Source organism: Bos taurus, chromosome 8 (assembly GCF_002263795.3).
Source record: "Bos taurus isolate L1 Dominette 01449 registration number 42190680 breed Hereford chromosome 8, ARS-UCD2.0, whole genome shotgun sequence".
In the NCBI taxonomy this organism is placed as follows: domain Eukaryota; kingdom Metazoa; phylum Chordata; class Mammalia; order Artiodactyla; family Bovidae; genus Bos; species Bos taurus.
In genome coordinates, this window is record NC_037335.1 from 39,043,741 (window position 1) to 39,056,668 (window position 12,928).

Here is a 12,928-nt window from a genome sequence, read left to right on the forward strand (position 1 = left end):
CAAAAATACCAGTGACCTTACTAAACTATTATCAAAAAACTAATAGTTCTCCATCTGTATTATTCTACATTATTGTACTGCTGCTGCTGCTAAGTCGCTTCAGTCGTATCCGACTCTGTGCAACCCCATAGACAGCAGCCCACCAGGCTCCCCTGTCCCTGGGATTCTCCAGGCAAGAACACTGGAGTGGGTTGCCATTTCCTTCTCCAATGCATGAAAGTGAAAAGTGAAAGTGAAGTCGCTCAGTCGTATCCGACTCCTAGCGACCCCATGGACTGCAGCCTACCAGGCCCCTCCATCCATGGGATTTTCCAGGCAAGAGTACTGGAGTGGGTTGCCATTGCCTTCTCCGAAATTATTGTACATTATAATATAAAAAATGAAGATAAAATATAACCTCTCTTGCAGGCAGAGGCAAATGAAAGTTGAACAATGGGATAAAATGGTTTACTTTAAGTTAGCTTCTGCTAAGTCGGAAAGACTGAAACCACATTCCTAACTTTCTTCTTTTCTCAGTTGCTGTTGTTCTTATTCTTTAAATGGTGTCTGACTCTCTTGCCCCCTGATGGACTATAGCCTGCCAGGCTCCTCTGTCCATGCAATTTCCTAGGCAAGAATACTGGAGTGGGTAGCCATTTCCTTCTCCAGAGGATCTTCCCAACCCAGGGACCAAAACCTGCATTTCCTGCATCTCCTGCATTGCAGGCAGACACTTTACCTGCTGAGCCATGTGGGAATACAACACAGTTACCAAAAAGCATGCTGTGACTGCTCCCAGAAGTAAATCCTGACAGGGCTTGCTCCTTGGAAGGAAAGCTATGACAAATCTAGACAGGATAACAAAAGGTAGAAACATTACATTGGTGACAAAGGTCTGTATAGTCAAAGCTATGGTTTTTCCAGTAGTCATGTACAAATGGGAGAGTTGGACCATAAAGAAAGCTGAGTGCCAAAGAATTAATGCTTTCAAACTGGGGTGCTGAAGAAGACTCTTGAGAGTCCCTTGAACAGAAGGGAGATGAAACCAGTCAATCCTAAAGGAAATCAACCCTGAATATTCACTGGGAAGGACAGATGCTGAAGCTAAAGCTCCAATACTCTGGCCACCTGATTTGAAGAGCTTACTGACTGGAAAAGACCCTGATGCTGGAAAAGACTGAGTACAAGAGAAGAGGGTAATAGAGACTGAGATGGTTAGATGGCATCATCGACTCAATGGACACGAGTCTGAGCAAACTCTGGGAGATAGTGTGGCATGCTGCAGTCCATGGGGTTGCAGAGTCAGACTCGACTTAGCAACTGAACAACAACAAAGACAGGAAAGCAACCTAAGTGTCCATCGACAGATGAATGAATAAAAGATGTTGTACATACAGAGGACTTATTACTCAGCAGTAGAAAGAATGAAATAATGCCCATTTGCAGCAACATGGATGGACTCAGAGATTATCATAAGGAAAGTAAGTCAGATACACAAAGACAAATATTATATGATACCACTTACATATGGAATCTAAAATATGATGCAAATGAACTTTTTCACAAAACAGAAACAGACTCACAGACATAGAAAACAAATTTATGGTTACTAAAGGGGGAAGGAGGGGTAGGAAGGATAAATCAGGAATTTGGGATTAGCAGATACAGACAACTAAATATGTAATAAATAACCAAGGTCCTACTATACAGCACAGGGAACTATATTTAATATCCTGTAACAAACCACAAAGGAAAAGGATGTAAATATATATATATAACTGAATCACTTTGCTGTACAACAGAAACTAACACAACACTGTAAATTAACTATATTTCAATTAAAACTAAAGTTAGTATTCCCTATGATCAAAAGGCAATGCCAAAGAATGCTCAAACTACTGCACAATTGCACTCATCTCACACGCTAGTAATGCTCAAAATTCTCCAAGCCAGGCTTCAGCAATATGTGAACCGTGAACTTCCTGATGTTCAAGCTGGTTTTAGAAAAGGCAGAGGAACCAGAGATCAAATTGCCAACATCCACTGGATCATGGAAAAAGCAAGAGAGTTCCAGAAAAACATCTATTTCTGCTTTATTGACTATGCCAAAGCTTTTGTCTGCATGGATCACAATAAACTGGAAAATTCTGAAAGAGATGGGAATAGCAGACCACCTGATCTACCTCTTGAGAAATCTGTATGCAGGTCAGGAAGCAACAGTCAGAACTGGACATGGAACAACAGACTGGTTCCAAATAGGAAAAGGAGTTCGTCAAGGCTGTATATTGTCACCCTGTTTATTTAACTTATATGCAGAGTACATCATGAGAAACACTGGACTGGAAGAAACACAAGCTGGAATCAAGATTGACGGGAGAAATATCAATAACCTCAGATATGCAGATGACACCACCCTTATGGCAAAAAGTGAAGAGGAACTCAAAAGCCTCTTGATGAAAGTGAAGTGGAGAGTGAAAAAGTTGGCTTAAAGCTCAACATTCAGAAAACAAAGATCACGGCATCCGGTCCCATCACTTCATGGAAATAGATGGGGAAACAGTGGAAACAGTGTCAGACTTTATTTTTCTGGGCTCCAAAATCACTGCAGATGGTGACTGCAGCCATGAAATTAAAAGGCGCTTACTCTTTGGAAGGAAAGTTATGACCAACCTAGATAGCATATTGAAAAGCAGAGACATTACTTTGTCAACAGAGGTTCGTCTAGTCAAGGCTACGGTTTTTCCTGTGGTCATGTATGGATGTGAGAGTTGGACTGTGAAGAAGGCTGAGTGCCGAAGAATTGATGCTTTTGAACTGTGGTGTTGGAGAAGACTCTTGAGAGTCCCTTGGACTGCAAGGAGATCCAACCAGTCCATTCTGAAGGAGATCAGCCCTGGAATTTCTTTGGAAAGAATGATGCTAAAGCTGAAACTCCAGTACTTTGGCCACCTCATGTGAAGAGTTGACTCATTGGAAAAGACTCTGATGCTGGGAGGATTGGGGGCAAGAGGAGAAGGGGACGACAGAGGATGAGATGGCTGGATGGCATCACCGACTCGATGGACATGAGTCTGAGTGAACTCCGGGAGTTGGTGATGGACAGGGAGGCCTGGTGTGCTGCGATTCATGGGGTTGCAAAGAGTCGGACATGACTGAGCGACTGATCTGACCTGATCTGATGATCAAAATTGATTCCTCAAAGTTTCCTCAATGCTAATCTGTAATTTTACAAATTTCATGTGAAAATGTCTTTTCAAACCCATACTGCCAAATACTGATATCAATCCATGAGCATGATTTTAATTGAATACATTCATTACTTGATAGGCAATTATAAAGTCTACTAGATTTCTTTTATGTTTGCATGTTAACATGTCATTACATTGTAATCACTTCCAACTGAAGGTCAGGTGGAAGCACTCCTCATTTGTACAATTAATGGGTTCTGAAATATGGAAATTTCTTCCACAACGGCATCAAAGTTCAAAAAAAATATTATCAGAACCATGGTTTTGAGTTCAGAAAAAATATCCATTGCTAAACTGTCTTAGACATCTCACTTCTTGTTAACTTTTGACAGCAATGGAAGTATAAAAAGCAGCCTGACATTACTTGTAATTCAAACAATCAGTTCAGTCGCTCAGTTGTGTAGGACTCTTTGCGACCCCATGAATCACAGCACGCCAGGCCTCCCTGTCCATCACCAACTCCCAGAGTTTACCCAAACTCATGTCCATCGAGTCGGTGATGCCATCCAGCAATTTCGTCCTCTCTCATCCCCTTCTCCTCCTGCCCCCAATCCCTCCCAGCATCAGGGTCTTTTCCAATGAGTCAACTCTTCGCATGAGGTGGCCAAAGTATTGGAGTTTCAGCTTCAGCATCAGTCCTTCCAATGAACACCCTGGACTGATCTCCTTTGGGATGGACTGGTTGGATCTCCTTGCAGTCCAAGGGACTCTCAAGAGTCTTCTCCAACACCACAGTTCAAAAGCATCAATTCTTCGGCACTCAGCCTTCTTCACAGTCCAACTCTCACATCCATACATGACCACAGGAAAAGCCATAGCCTTGACTAGATGGACCTTTGTTGGCAAAGTAATGTCTCTGCTTTTGAATATACTATCTAGGTTGGTCATAACTTTCCTTCCAAGGAGTAAGCGTCTTTGAATTTCATGGCTGCAGTCACCATCTGCAGTGATTTTGGAGCCCAAGAAAATAAAGTCTTTCACTATTTCCACTGTTTCTCCATCAATTTGCCATGAAGTGATGGGACCAGATGCTATGATCTTCGTTTTCTGAATGTTGAGCTTTAAGCCAACTTTTTCACTCTCCACTTCACTTTCATCAAGAGGCTTTTGAGTTCCTCTTCACTTTCTGCCATAAGGGTGGCGTCATCTGCATTAGTTGTCATCAAAATGGCTTAACCACATATAAATTTCTGACTGCTAAGTCATTGAAAGGCTTTGGGCTTGGGTAAGTCAGAATATTCAGCTTCTATGTCTAACAAAAACTTAAAATATAACCATCTGTTTTACAATGTTTACACAAGGATTAGTTTTGTAAATTTGCCAACTAAGCCTTTTTCTGCTCCATGTTTTTACCACCATCAATTAAAACACGTTAGCAGATTCTACTTCAGGTTATACCGAATTAGTGCTTTCTCAACCTTTTTGAAAAATTTTTACCTATTGTTTCACACATGCTATTCATGGGGAATAATTCATAATCATTTCACACTCTGCCTTAACTATTCAAATAACAACTGAGAAGAATTAACATCTGTCAGTTCATCATAAGAACCAAGGAAATGTACTTTGATTGCACTTTCATTTTAATTGTTTATGTTTGTGAAAAAAGTTCTGATGTGATAAGAGTCCATTTTAAATTTTCTAACTTTTCCTGACTACTAATTTCAGTGAGTTGAGAATACTATGATGAGTACTTAGCTGGGTAATGTCAACTTACATTGTATTCTTTTCACATCACTATAGTCATTCTAAAATAAACAATATGTTGCCATCTGATTCAATAGTAAAATAATGCACACTCCCATGTGCTTTAAAAGCATGACATTCAAAATTTATTTTTCACTTCTTTCATTCCGACACGATTTCATTCCTACACGATTTCATTCCTTATGCACTAGTAATAAAAATAATATGAAATGTCACAGTATAGCAATATGCATGGTACTTGAAACACAAAATTTATAAATGTTTCATTATAATTTATAGTACACTGAGCAGAAGAGTGAAGAGATGAAGCACCATATATGGTCACTGTTGGGAGTATTCAACTCAGATGCTGTCACTTGAAAGCAGCCATAAACAACATGTAAATAAATAGGTATTTTCAAGGAAATGTTATTTATGGATAGTAAAATTTAAATTTTAAATAATTTTCAACTGTCAAAAATATTTTTCCTCTTTGATTGTTTTCAATCATTTAAATATGCAAAACTATTCTTATAGTCCACATACCAACAGGAAGCAGAGTAGATATGATACATAGTTGGTAATCTGCTAAACCTTTCTATAGGAAGTGAGTAACTACTCAATATTTTTTATTTTATGGAGGCATTTTTGGATGATTAACCCAGTCAGTATTAAACAGCATGAACTGGAAAAGGATTGAAAGCAGAGAGATAAATTAGTGCAGTAGTTGAAAGGACAGTAAATGGAATCTAAGTACCTCATTTTAAAGCCCTTCTCTCTAATATATACTATCTGTGTAACTGGATAAAACTTAATTTCTCAAACCCTCAATACACTAATCTACTAGAAACGGCAATTGTATTTACTTTGAAGTGTTCATTTAAAGATTAAAAGAGATGATGCACATAATCTAATTATAACAACACTTTCATAGAAGGTGCTCAATAAATGTTAACAATGCTACTTCACAAATTAGGTGATGATGACAATGAAAAAATAGAATTTTAAAAGGTAAGATCAACCAGATCTAAGCACATTAATGGACCAGAGAAGAGATACAGAAATGAATTCAAATGGATATGAGAATGTTGTATGACATAAACACAAAATTTATCATTTTTGTGAAACATCCTTGGGAATAAAGGGAAGGATTCATAGTATAAATTTGAGAATACCATGTGAATATAGACGAAAGCTTAAAAAATCTGGATTAGACTTTAAGGAAAATGAGAGGAATAAAAAGAAAACAAAGTAGGCACCATTTAGGGATGGGAAGAAGTAGAAGAATCAAGAAAGAAGATATAGTAGGAGGAGTAACCTAAATAGAACAACTGCTATCACAGACAGTAAATACTAAAGGGTGTGAAAGAGTAAAAATATCTCACTGAAGAAAATCCAATTTAGATGCAATGTAATGATTTCATAAGAAAAAAAAAATCTACTTACTGACACAGCTATCATGGTACTATCTGGCCTCCATTCAGCTTGCTTGTAGGACCCAAACTGAGAAGATGATTTTGCAGGTTCCTTGTAGGTTACAATTAATACACTGGGCTGGAAGAAAAAAGCTGTACTTTATTCATGTGTCATAATAAGTAAATCTAAGATAACATCATGAAGTACTGACAGTATTTTAATAATTTAAGAAGTATAATAAAAGATAACATAACCTTTTCTAACTCAACATTAAAAAATGAAGATCATGGCATGCAGTCCCATCACTTCATGGCAAACAGAAGGGGAAAAAGCGGAAGCACTGACAGATTTTATTTTCCTGGGCTCCAAAACCACTGCAGATGGGGTCAGCCACAAAATTAAAAGATGCTTCCTCCTTGGAAGGAAAAAGCTATGACAAAACTAGATAGTGTATTAAAAAGCAGAGACATCACTGTGCCAACAAAGGTCCATATAGTCAGAGCTATGTTTTTTCCAGTAGTCATGTACGGATGGGAGAGTTGGACCATAAAGAAGGCTGAGGGCTGAAGAATTGATGCTTTTGAACTGTGGTGCTGGAAAAGACCCTTGAGAGTCACTTGCACTGCAAGTTAATCCTAAAGGAAACCAGTCAATCCTAAAGGAAATCAACCCTTAACATACATTAGAAGGACTGATGCTGAAGCTTCAAAACTTTGGCCACCTGAGTCGACTCACTGGAAAAGACCCTCATGGTGGGAAAGATTGAGGGCAGGGGAAGAAGAGGGTGGCAGAGGATGAGATGGCTGGATGGCATCACCAACTCAATGGACAAGAATCTGAGCAAACTCTGGGAAATAGTAAAGGACAGGGAAGCCTGGAGTGCTGCAGTCCATGGGGCTGCAAAGGGTTAAGACACAACTTAGCAACTGAACAACAACAATATTAATTCCTAAGTTTAAACAGTCAAGCAAATCAGATAAAAAGAACCATCAATAAAAACAATCTAAATAAGCCTATATCTATTAAAGAAATTAACCTGATAATTAATAAGGTTCAAAGACAGAAAGGATCAGCCCAGATGGGTTCACTGGTAGATTCTATAAAACACTTAAGAAAAAAATTATACAAAATTTCTACAATCTCTTTCAGAAGATAAAAGCAGAGAATACTAACTCCTTCCTTGAGGCCAGCATCACCCAATACTAAAACCAGAAAGACAAAAATAAGAAAATGACAAACCAGTATCTGTCATGCACACAGATGCAAAAATTCTGAACACAATAGTAGCAAATCAAATCCAACAACGTAAAAGAGAATTATATACCATAATCAAGTGGGATTTACTACAGGGCTTCAAGATTGGTACATGTGAAAACTAATATAATCAACCATCATATCAACAGGTTAAAGGAATCAACAGATGTAGAAAAAGAATTTGACAAAATTCAACACCATTCAGGACAAAAATTCTCAGCAAACTAGGAACAGAGGGGAACTTCTTCAACCTGACAAAGAAGATCTATAAAAGCCTATAGCTAACAGCATACTGACTGGAAAAAAACAGTTTTACTGATTAGATCAGGTAGGTACCCCCTTCCTTTTCAAACTCATACTGAGCTAATGCAATAACATAAGAAAAGGAAATAAAAGATACACAGATTAAGAAGAAAAATTCAACTTGTTCTTAGATGATATGGCCAAGCATACAGAAAATCAGAAAGAATGAACAAAAAACTTGTGAAAATAAGAAGTGATTACAGCAGGGTTGCAGGATAAAGTGTTAATAAATAAAAATCAATTGATTTTCTATATACTAGTGACAGATAAGTAGAAGTTTCAACATAAAATACTTAGGTACAAATTCAAAGTATGTGTAAGACCTATATGAGGAAATCTACAAAGTTTCAATGAACAAACGAAAAATCTTCATTTCTTCCCAACTTGATCTACAGATTCAACACAATCCCAATCAAAATCACAGCAAGTTATTTTATAGATACTGACCAACTGGTTCTAAAGTTTACACGGAGAGGCAAAAGATCCAGAACACTCAATTCAATATTAAAAGAAACAAACTAAACTGAAAGACTGACACCAAACTTCAAGACTTACTACAAAGACAAAGAAATGAAGACCATGTGGTATTGGCAAAAGAGTAGAAAACAGATCAATGCAACAGAATAGAGAGCCCAGAAACAGACACACACAAATACAGTCAACTAACCTCTGACAAAGGAGCAAAGGCAACAGAATGGAGAAGAGAAGGTCTTCTCAACAAATGATGCTGGAACAACTGGACATCCAATTTCTGGCACTAAAAAAAAGCTCCACAAGGTCATCTGGTACTTTGTCTGCCTTTGCTCTAGAATCAGCAACTTTTTCAGAAATTCCTGACTCTTTTAATTAGAAACAATATTTAGAAAACAAGACCTGAAAACAAGATGCTTACTGCTAGTGGGATGTCATTACCTTTAGGTTTCCTCAGAAAATACAGTAGGAAATATATGAACCTATACTAACCCACATATACACACATATCTATAAATATTTATTTTAATATACTCAAATGTTTATAAACAGAAACATATGTGATGATAATCAAGCACAATGTGCTTCATTCTAGACTTCACCCTTACTTGGAACTTTCTTCTGACAGTGAGTGCTTGGCTATCATTTCATACAATTAATTTAGTTCTCTGTTCTACATATGTGTATAGTATTTTGGAACTGCTAAATATATTCTCATAAAAAACAATTTTACCAAATAGAATACAGTTGTTATGGATAACTTCTTTTAATTTAGCTTGAGAATAACCAGTTACAACACCATTTTCCAAAGCTACCTAAGTTATCCCCTCAGAAGCTTTTTTCAATCTCTAAAAGTGAAATACAGAAGTTTCTAAGACACTGACAAAACTCTGAACACATTAAAACGGCTAGTCATTAGTGTTTGTACTTCAAATATCAATTAAAAGTTAAAAGCAAATACCTTGGTGGGAAATGACATTAGCAAAATGTCAGAATAAGTACTTCTGGGTTCTCTCAACCCCTAACAATTCAGGACAAATCCCCTTTTGTGAGGAATACAGAAACCAATTGAAAAGCACCTGAATGCTGGATGAACAAGTGAGAAGACTCATTAAAAACTGGTAGAGAAATTCAGGACACCTTCTCACCAGAATTCCTACCACTAACACAGTGCCGTACAATCAGGATGAAACCCTCCAGCCCACAGCTAATCCCTACAAAGGAAAAGGAGTGGTCTGTGTGTCCAATGCGCCAACCTTTCCACGGGGGCTCCTCAGAGGAAAGGCTTCTATCTTGTCGGTCTTGCATAAGATACTGTCAGAACTGGCATAATCAAGCTACCTGGGGGAGGACAGAGACCGTGGCTTGGAATAGTAGTCACCATCGCTATTCTCTACAGCTCAGTACAAGATTAGCAGAGAAGAAAATTCTAGCTCTCAGCTTCCCCCTGGACAAAGAAAGAATTGGTCCACATGTCCAAAACCCCAACTTTATGGGGTCTACTCAAACTAATGGGTTCTGTCTTATCTGTCTCAGCGTGCTGACAGGACCTGGAAATGTCTAGCTGTCTGGGGGCTAGCGAACACAGAAACAAGAGGTTTGGGTAGGCAGTTGCCATAGCTGCTCCCCCTGGCTAAGTACAGTCAGTCAGTTCAGTTGCTCAGTCGTGCCCAACTCTTTGCAACTCCATGGGCTGTAGCACGCAGGCTTCCCTATCCATCAACTCCCAGAGCTTGCTCAAACTCACGTTCATTGAGTTGGTGATGCCATCCAACCATCTCATCCTCTGTTATCCCCTTCTCCTCCTGCCTTCAATCTTTCCCAGCATCAGGGTCTTTTCCAATGAGTCAGTTCTTCATATCAGGTGGCCAGAGTATTGGAGCTTCAGCTTCAGTCCTCCAGTTGACTGGTTTGATCTCCTTGCTGTCCAAGGGACTCTCAGGAGTCTTCTCCAACATCACAGTTCAAAAGCATCAATTCTTCAGTGCTCAGCTTTCTTTATGGTCCAACTCTCACAACATGACTACAGGAAAAACCAAAGCTTTGACTAGATGGACCTTTGTTGGTAAAGCAATGTTTCTGCTTTTTAATATGCTGTCTAGGTTTGTCATAGTTTTTCTTCCAAGGAGCAAGCATCTCTTAATTTCATGGCTGCAGTCACCATCTGCAGTGATTCTGGAGCCCAGAAAAATAAAGTCTGTCACTGTTTCCATTGTTTCCCCATCTATTTGCCATGAAGTGATGGGACCCAATGCTATGATCTTCATTTTCTGAATGTTGGGTTTTAAGTCAGCTTTTTCACTCTACTCTTTCACTAAGCATACAGTAAGTGGATAACCACTGCCCCGCCACAACCATAGTTTCTCCCTGTGGAGCTACAGAATTAGTTCACAACTTCAATGCCTTAACTTTTCTGGGGGCTGCCCAGAGTGCAGGGTAGGGGTGGGGTCGGGGTGGGGGTCTCTCTTGCATTCCACTGAGCAGTGATGATACTGACATAATTTATCCACAAAGGAGTTTATGAGAATAGAGACCAAGGTTTGGGCTAGCGTTGCTCCTCCTCCAGCTCAGCACAGAGCAACTGGATTAAAAAGCCCAGCTCTTAGCTTCTCCCTAGGGAGGGAAACAGTTAGATGAAGCATCAAATGATCCAACTTTTTTAGAGGAGGCCTGAAAAATGGCTTCAGTATTACTAGTTTTGATGCTCTGAGGGGATCCAGCATAACCCAGATACTGCTGCTGCTGCTGCTGCTGCTGCTGCTGCTAAGTCACTTCAGTCGTGTCCGACTCTGTGCGACCCCATAGACGGCAGCCCACCAGGCTCCCCTATCCCTGGGATTCTCCAGGCAAGAACACTGGAGTGGGTTGCCATTTCCTTCTCCAATGCATGAAAGTGAAAAGTGAAAGTGAAGTCGCGCAGTAGTGTCCAACTCTTTGAGACCCCATGGACTGCAGCCCACCAGGCTCCTCCGTCCATGGGATTTTCCAGGCAAGAGTAGTGGAGTGGGTGCCACTGCCTTCTCCAAACCCAGATACTAGGGGGCTGCAAAGAACAAAGTAAGCCATGTGGGACTAGCATAAAGTTTTGAGATGCCATCGGAATCTCTGGCTGAGCTGACTGGTAGGGATCTTCTACTATATGAGGCCAATCCATTAAGACTGGAGAGTTGCTTGCTTTGTCTAATGCACAGATACCAACAAAGAGAGTCAAGGAAGATGAAGAAACAGGCAACTATGTTCCAAAGGACACAGGATAAATCTCTAGAAAGAGACCATAGTGAACTAGAGATTTATCATTTACTGGACAGATTCAAAATAACCATCACACATGTATTCACTTAAGTGAGGAAAACAATGCATGAACAAAGTGAGAATTCCAACATAAAATACTAATTATTAAATATATACACACCCACATATGTGTATATACACCCACACACACATATATGCCTGCCAAGCAAAAATCATAGAGCTAAAATATATAATAACTGAAATAAAATTTCACTAGAGGGGTTCAACAGGAAACTATCAAGCAGAAAGGTCTAAGAAAAGTGATCAGGAATCACTTAGTTACAAAAGCAATGGGAATTCTCTGGCAGTCCAGTAGTTAAGACTGCACTTCCAATGCAAGGGGCATAGGTTTGATCCCTGGTTGGGGAACTAATATCCCACATGCTGTGTGGCACAACCATGAAAATTAAAAACAAAAACACAAAAGCATAAGAAAAAAAAGTTAAAAAAAAAAATCTAAGGAACTTGCCAGACACCAACAAGCAGACCAATTTATGTACAGAAGAAAAAATGACCAGAAACTTTATTCAAAGAAATAATGGCTGAAAGCTTCCCAAATCTGAGGAAGGAAATGGATTCCCAGATCCAAGAAGTCCAAAATACCCCAAAGAAAAGGAACTCAAAGAAATCTCCAATGAGACAAATTAAGATTAAACTGTCAAAAGTCAAACCAAAGATGGAATTTTGAAAGCACAAGAAAAAGGCAACTTCTCATGTACAAGGGAATCACGTGACTTTCTCAGCAAAAACTTTGCAGGTCAGAAGGAGGATATATTCAAAGTGCTAAAAGATAAAAGCTGTCAACCAAGAATACTATAATGGCAAGCTGTCTTTCAAAAAGGAAGGAAAACTAAAATATTTCCCAAATAAACAAAAGTTCAGGGAGTTCATCACCACTAGACCTACTCACCAACTCTTCAGGTTGAAATGAAGACTCACTAAACAGCAACATAACAGCATAAGAAAGTATAAAATTGGCTGGCACAGGTACAGTAAGTACATATGAACATTCAAGTTGCAAACTTCCATCAATATGAGGCAAACTGTAGCTTGCCCTCTGTCTCTCATCTCCCACCTTCTCTCCCTCCTCCCATCAGTAACTCTTCTTGCCTGTTCATGCAACGCCAGCCTCTGTATGCCAGCTGTTGTACTGTACTGCTATACTTTTCAAGGTACTGTACTGTAAGATTAAAAATACTTTATTTTTTGTTTTTTACATATCCCTTGTGTGAAAAGTACTATAAACATATAATGAAGTCAGGCAGAAAGAGAAAAACAAA

General features: G+C 39.0%; 1 protein-coding gene across 5 annotated transcripts in view; it reads right to left on the reverse strand.

Annotated features, from left to right (window-relative positions):
- RIC1 (RIC1 homolog, RAB6A GEF complex partner 1) overlaps positions 1 to 12,928 on the reverse strand; it is a 144,161-nt gene that overhangs the window by 96,480 nt on the left and 34,753 nt on the right. For 3 of the 5 annotated variants that reach the window (XM_005209978.5, XM_015472474.3, XM_002689601.6), the window contains exon 2: positions 6,360 to 6,467. The exons of 1 other annotated variant lie outside the window; for it this stretch is intronic. In XM_005209978.5, coding sequence (XP_005210035.1) covers positions 6,360 to 6,467 — 108 coding nt within the window. Of the gene's footprint in view, positions 1 to 6,359; positions 6,468 to 10,104; positions 12,728 to 12,928 lie in introns of those variants that run through there. One more of the 5 variants, XM_059889547.1, reaches the window with a different exon arrangement.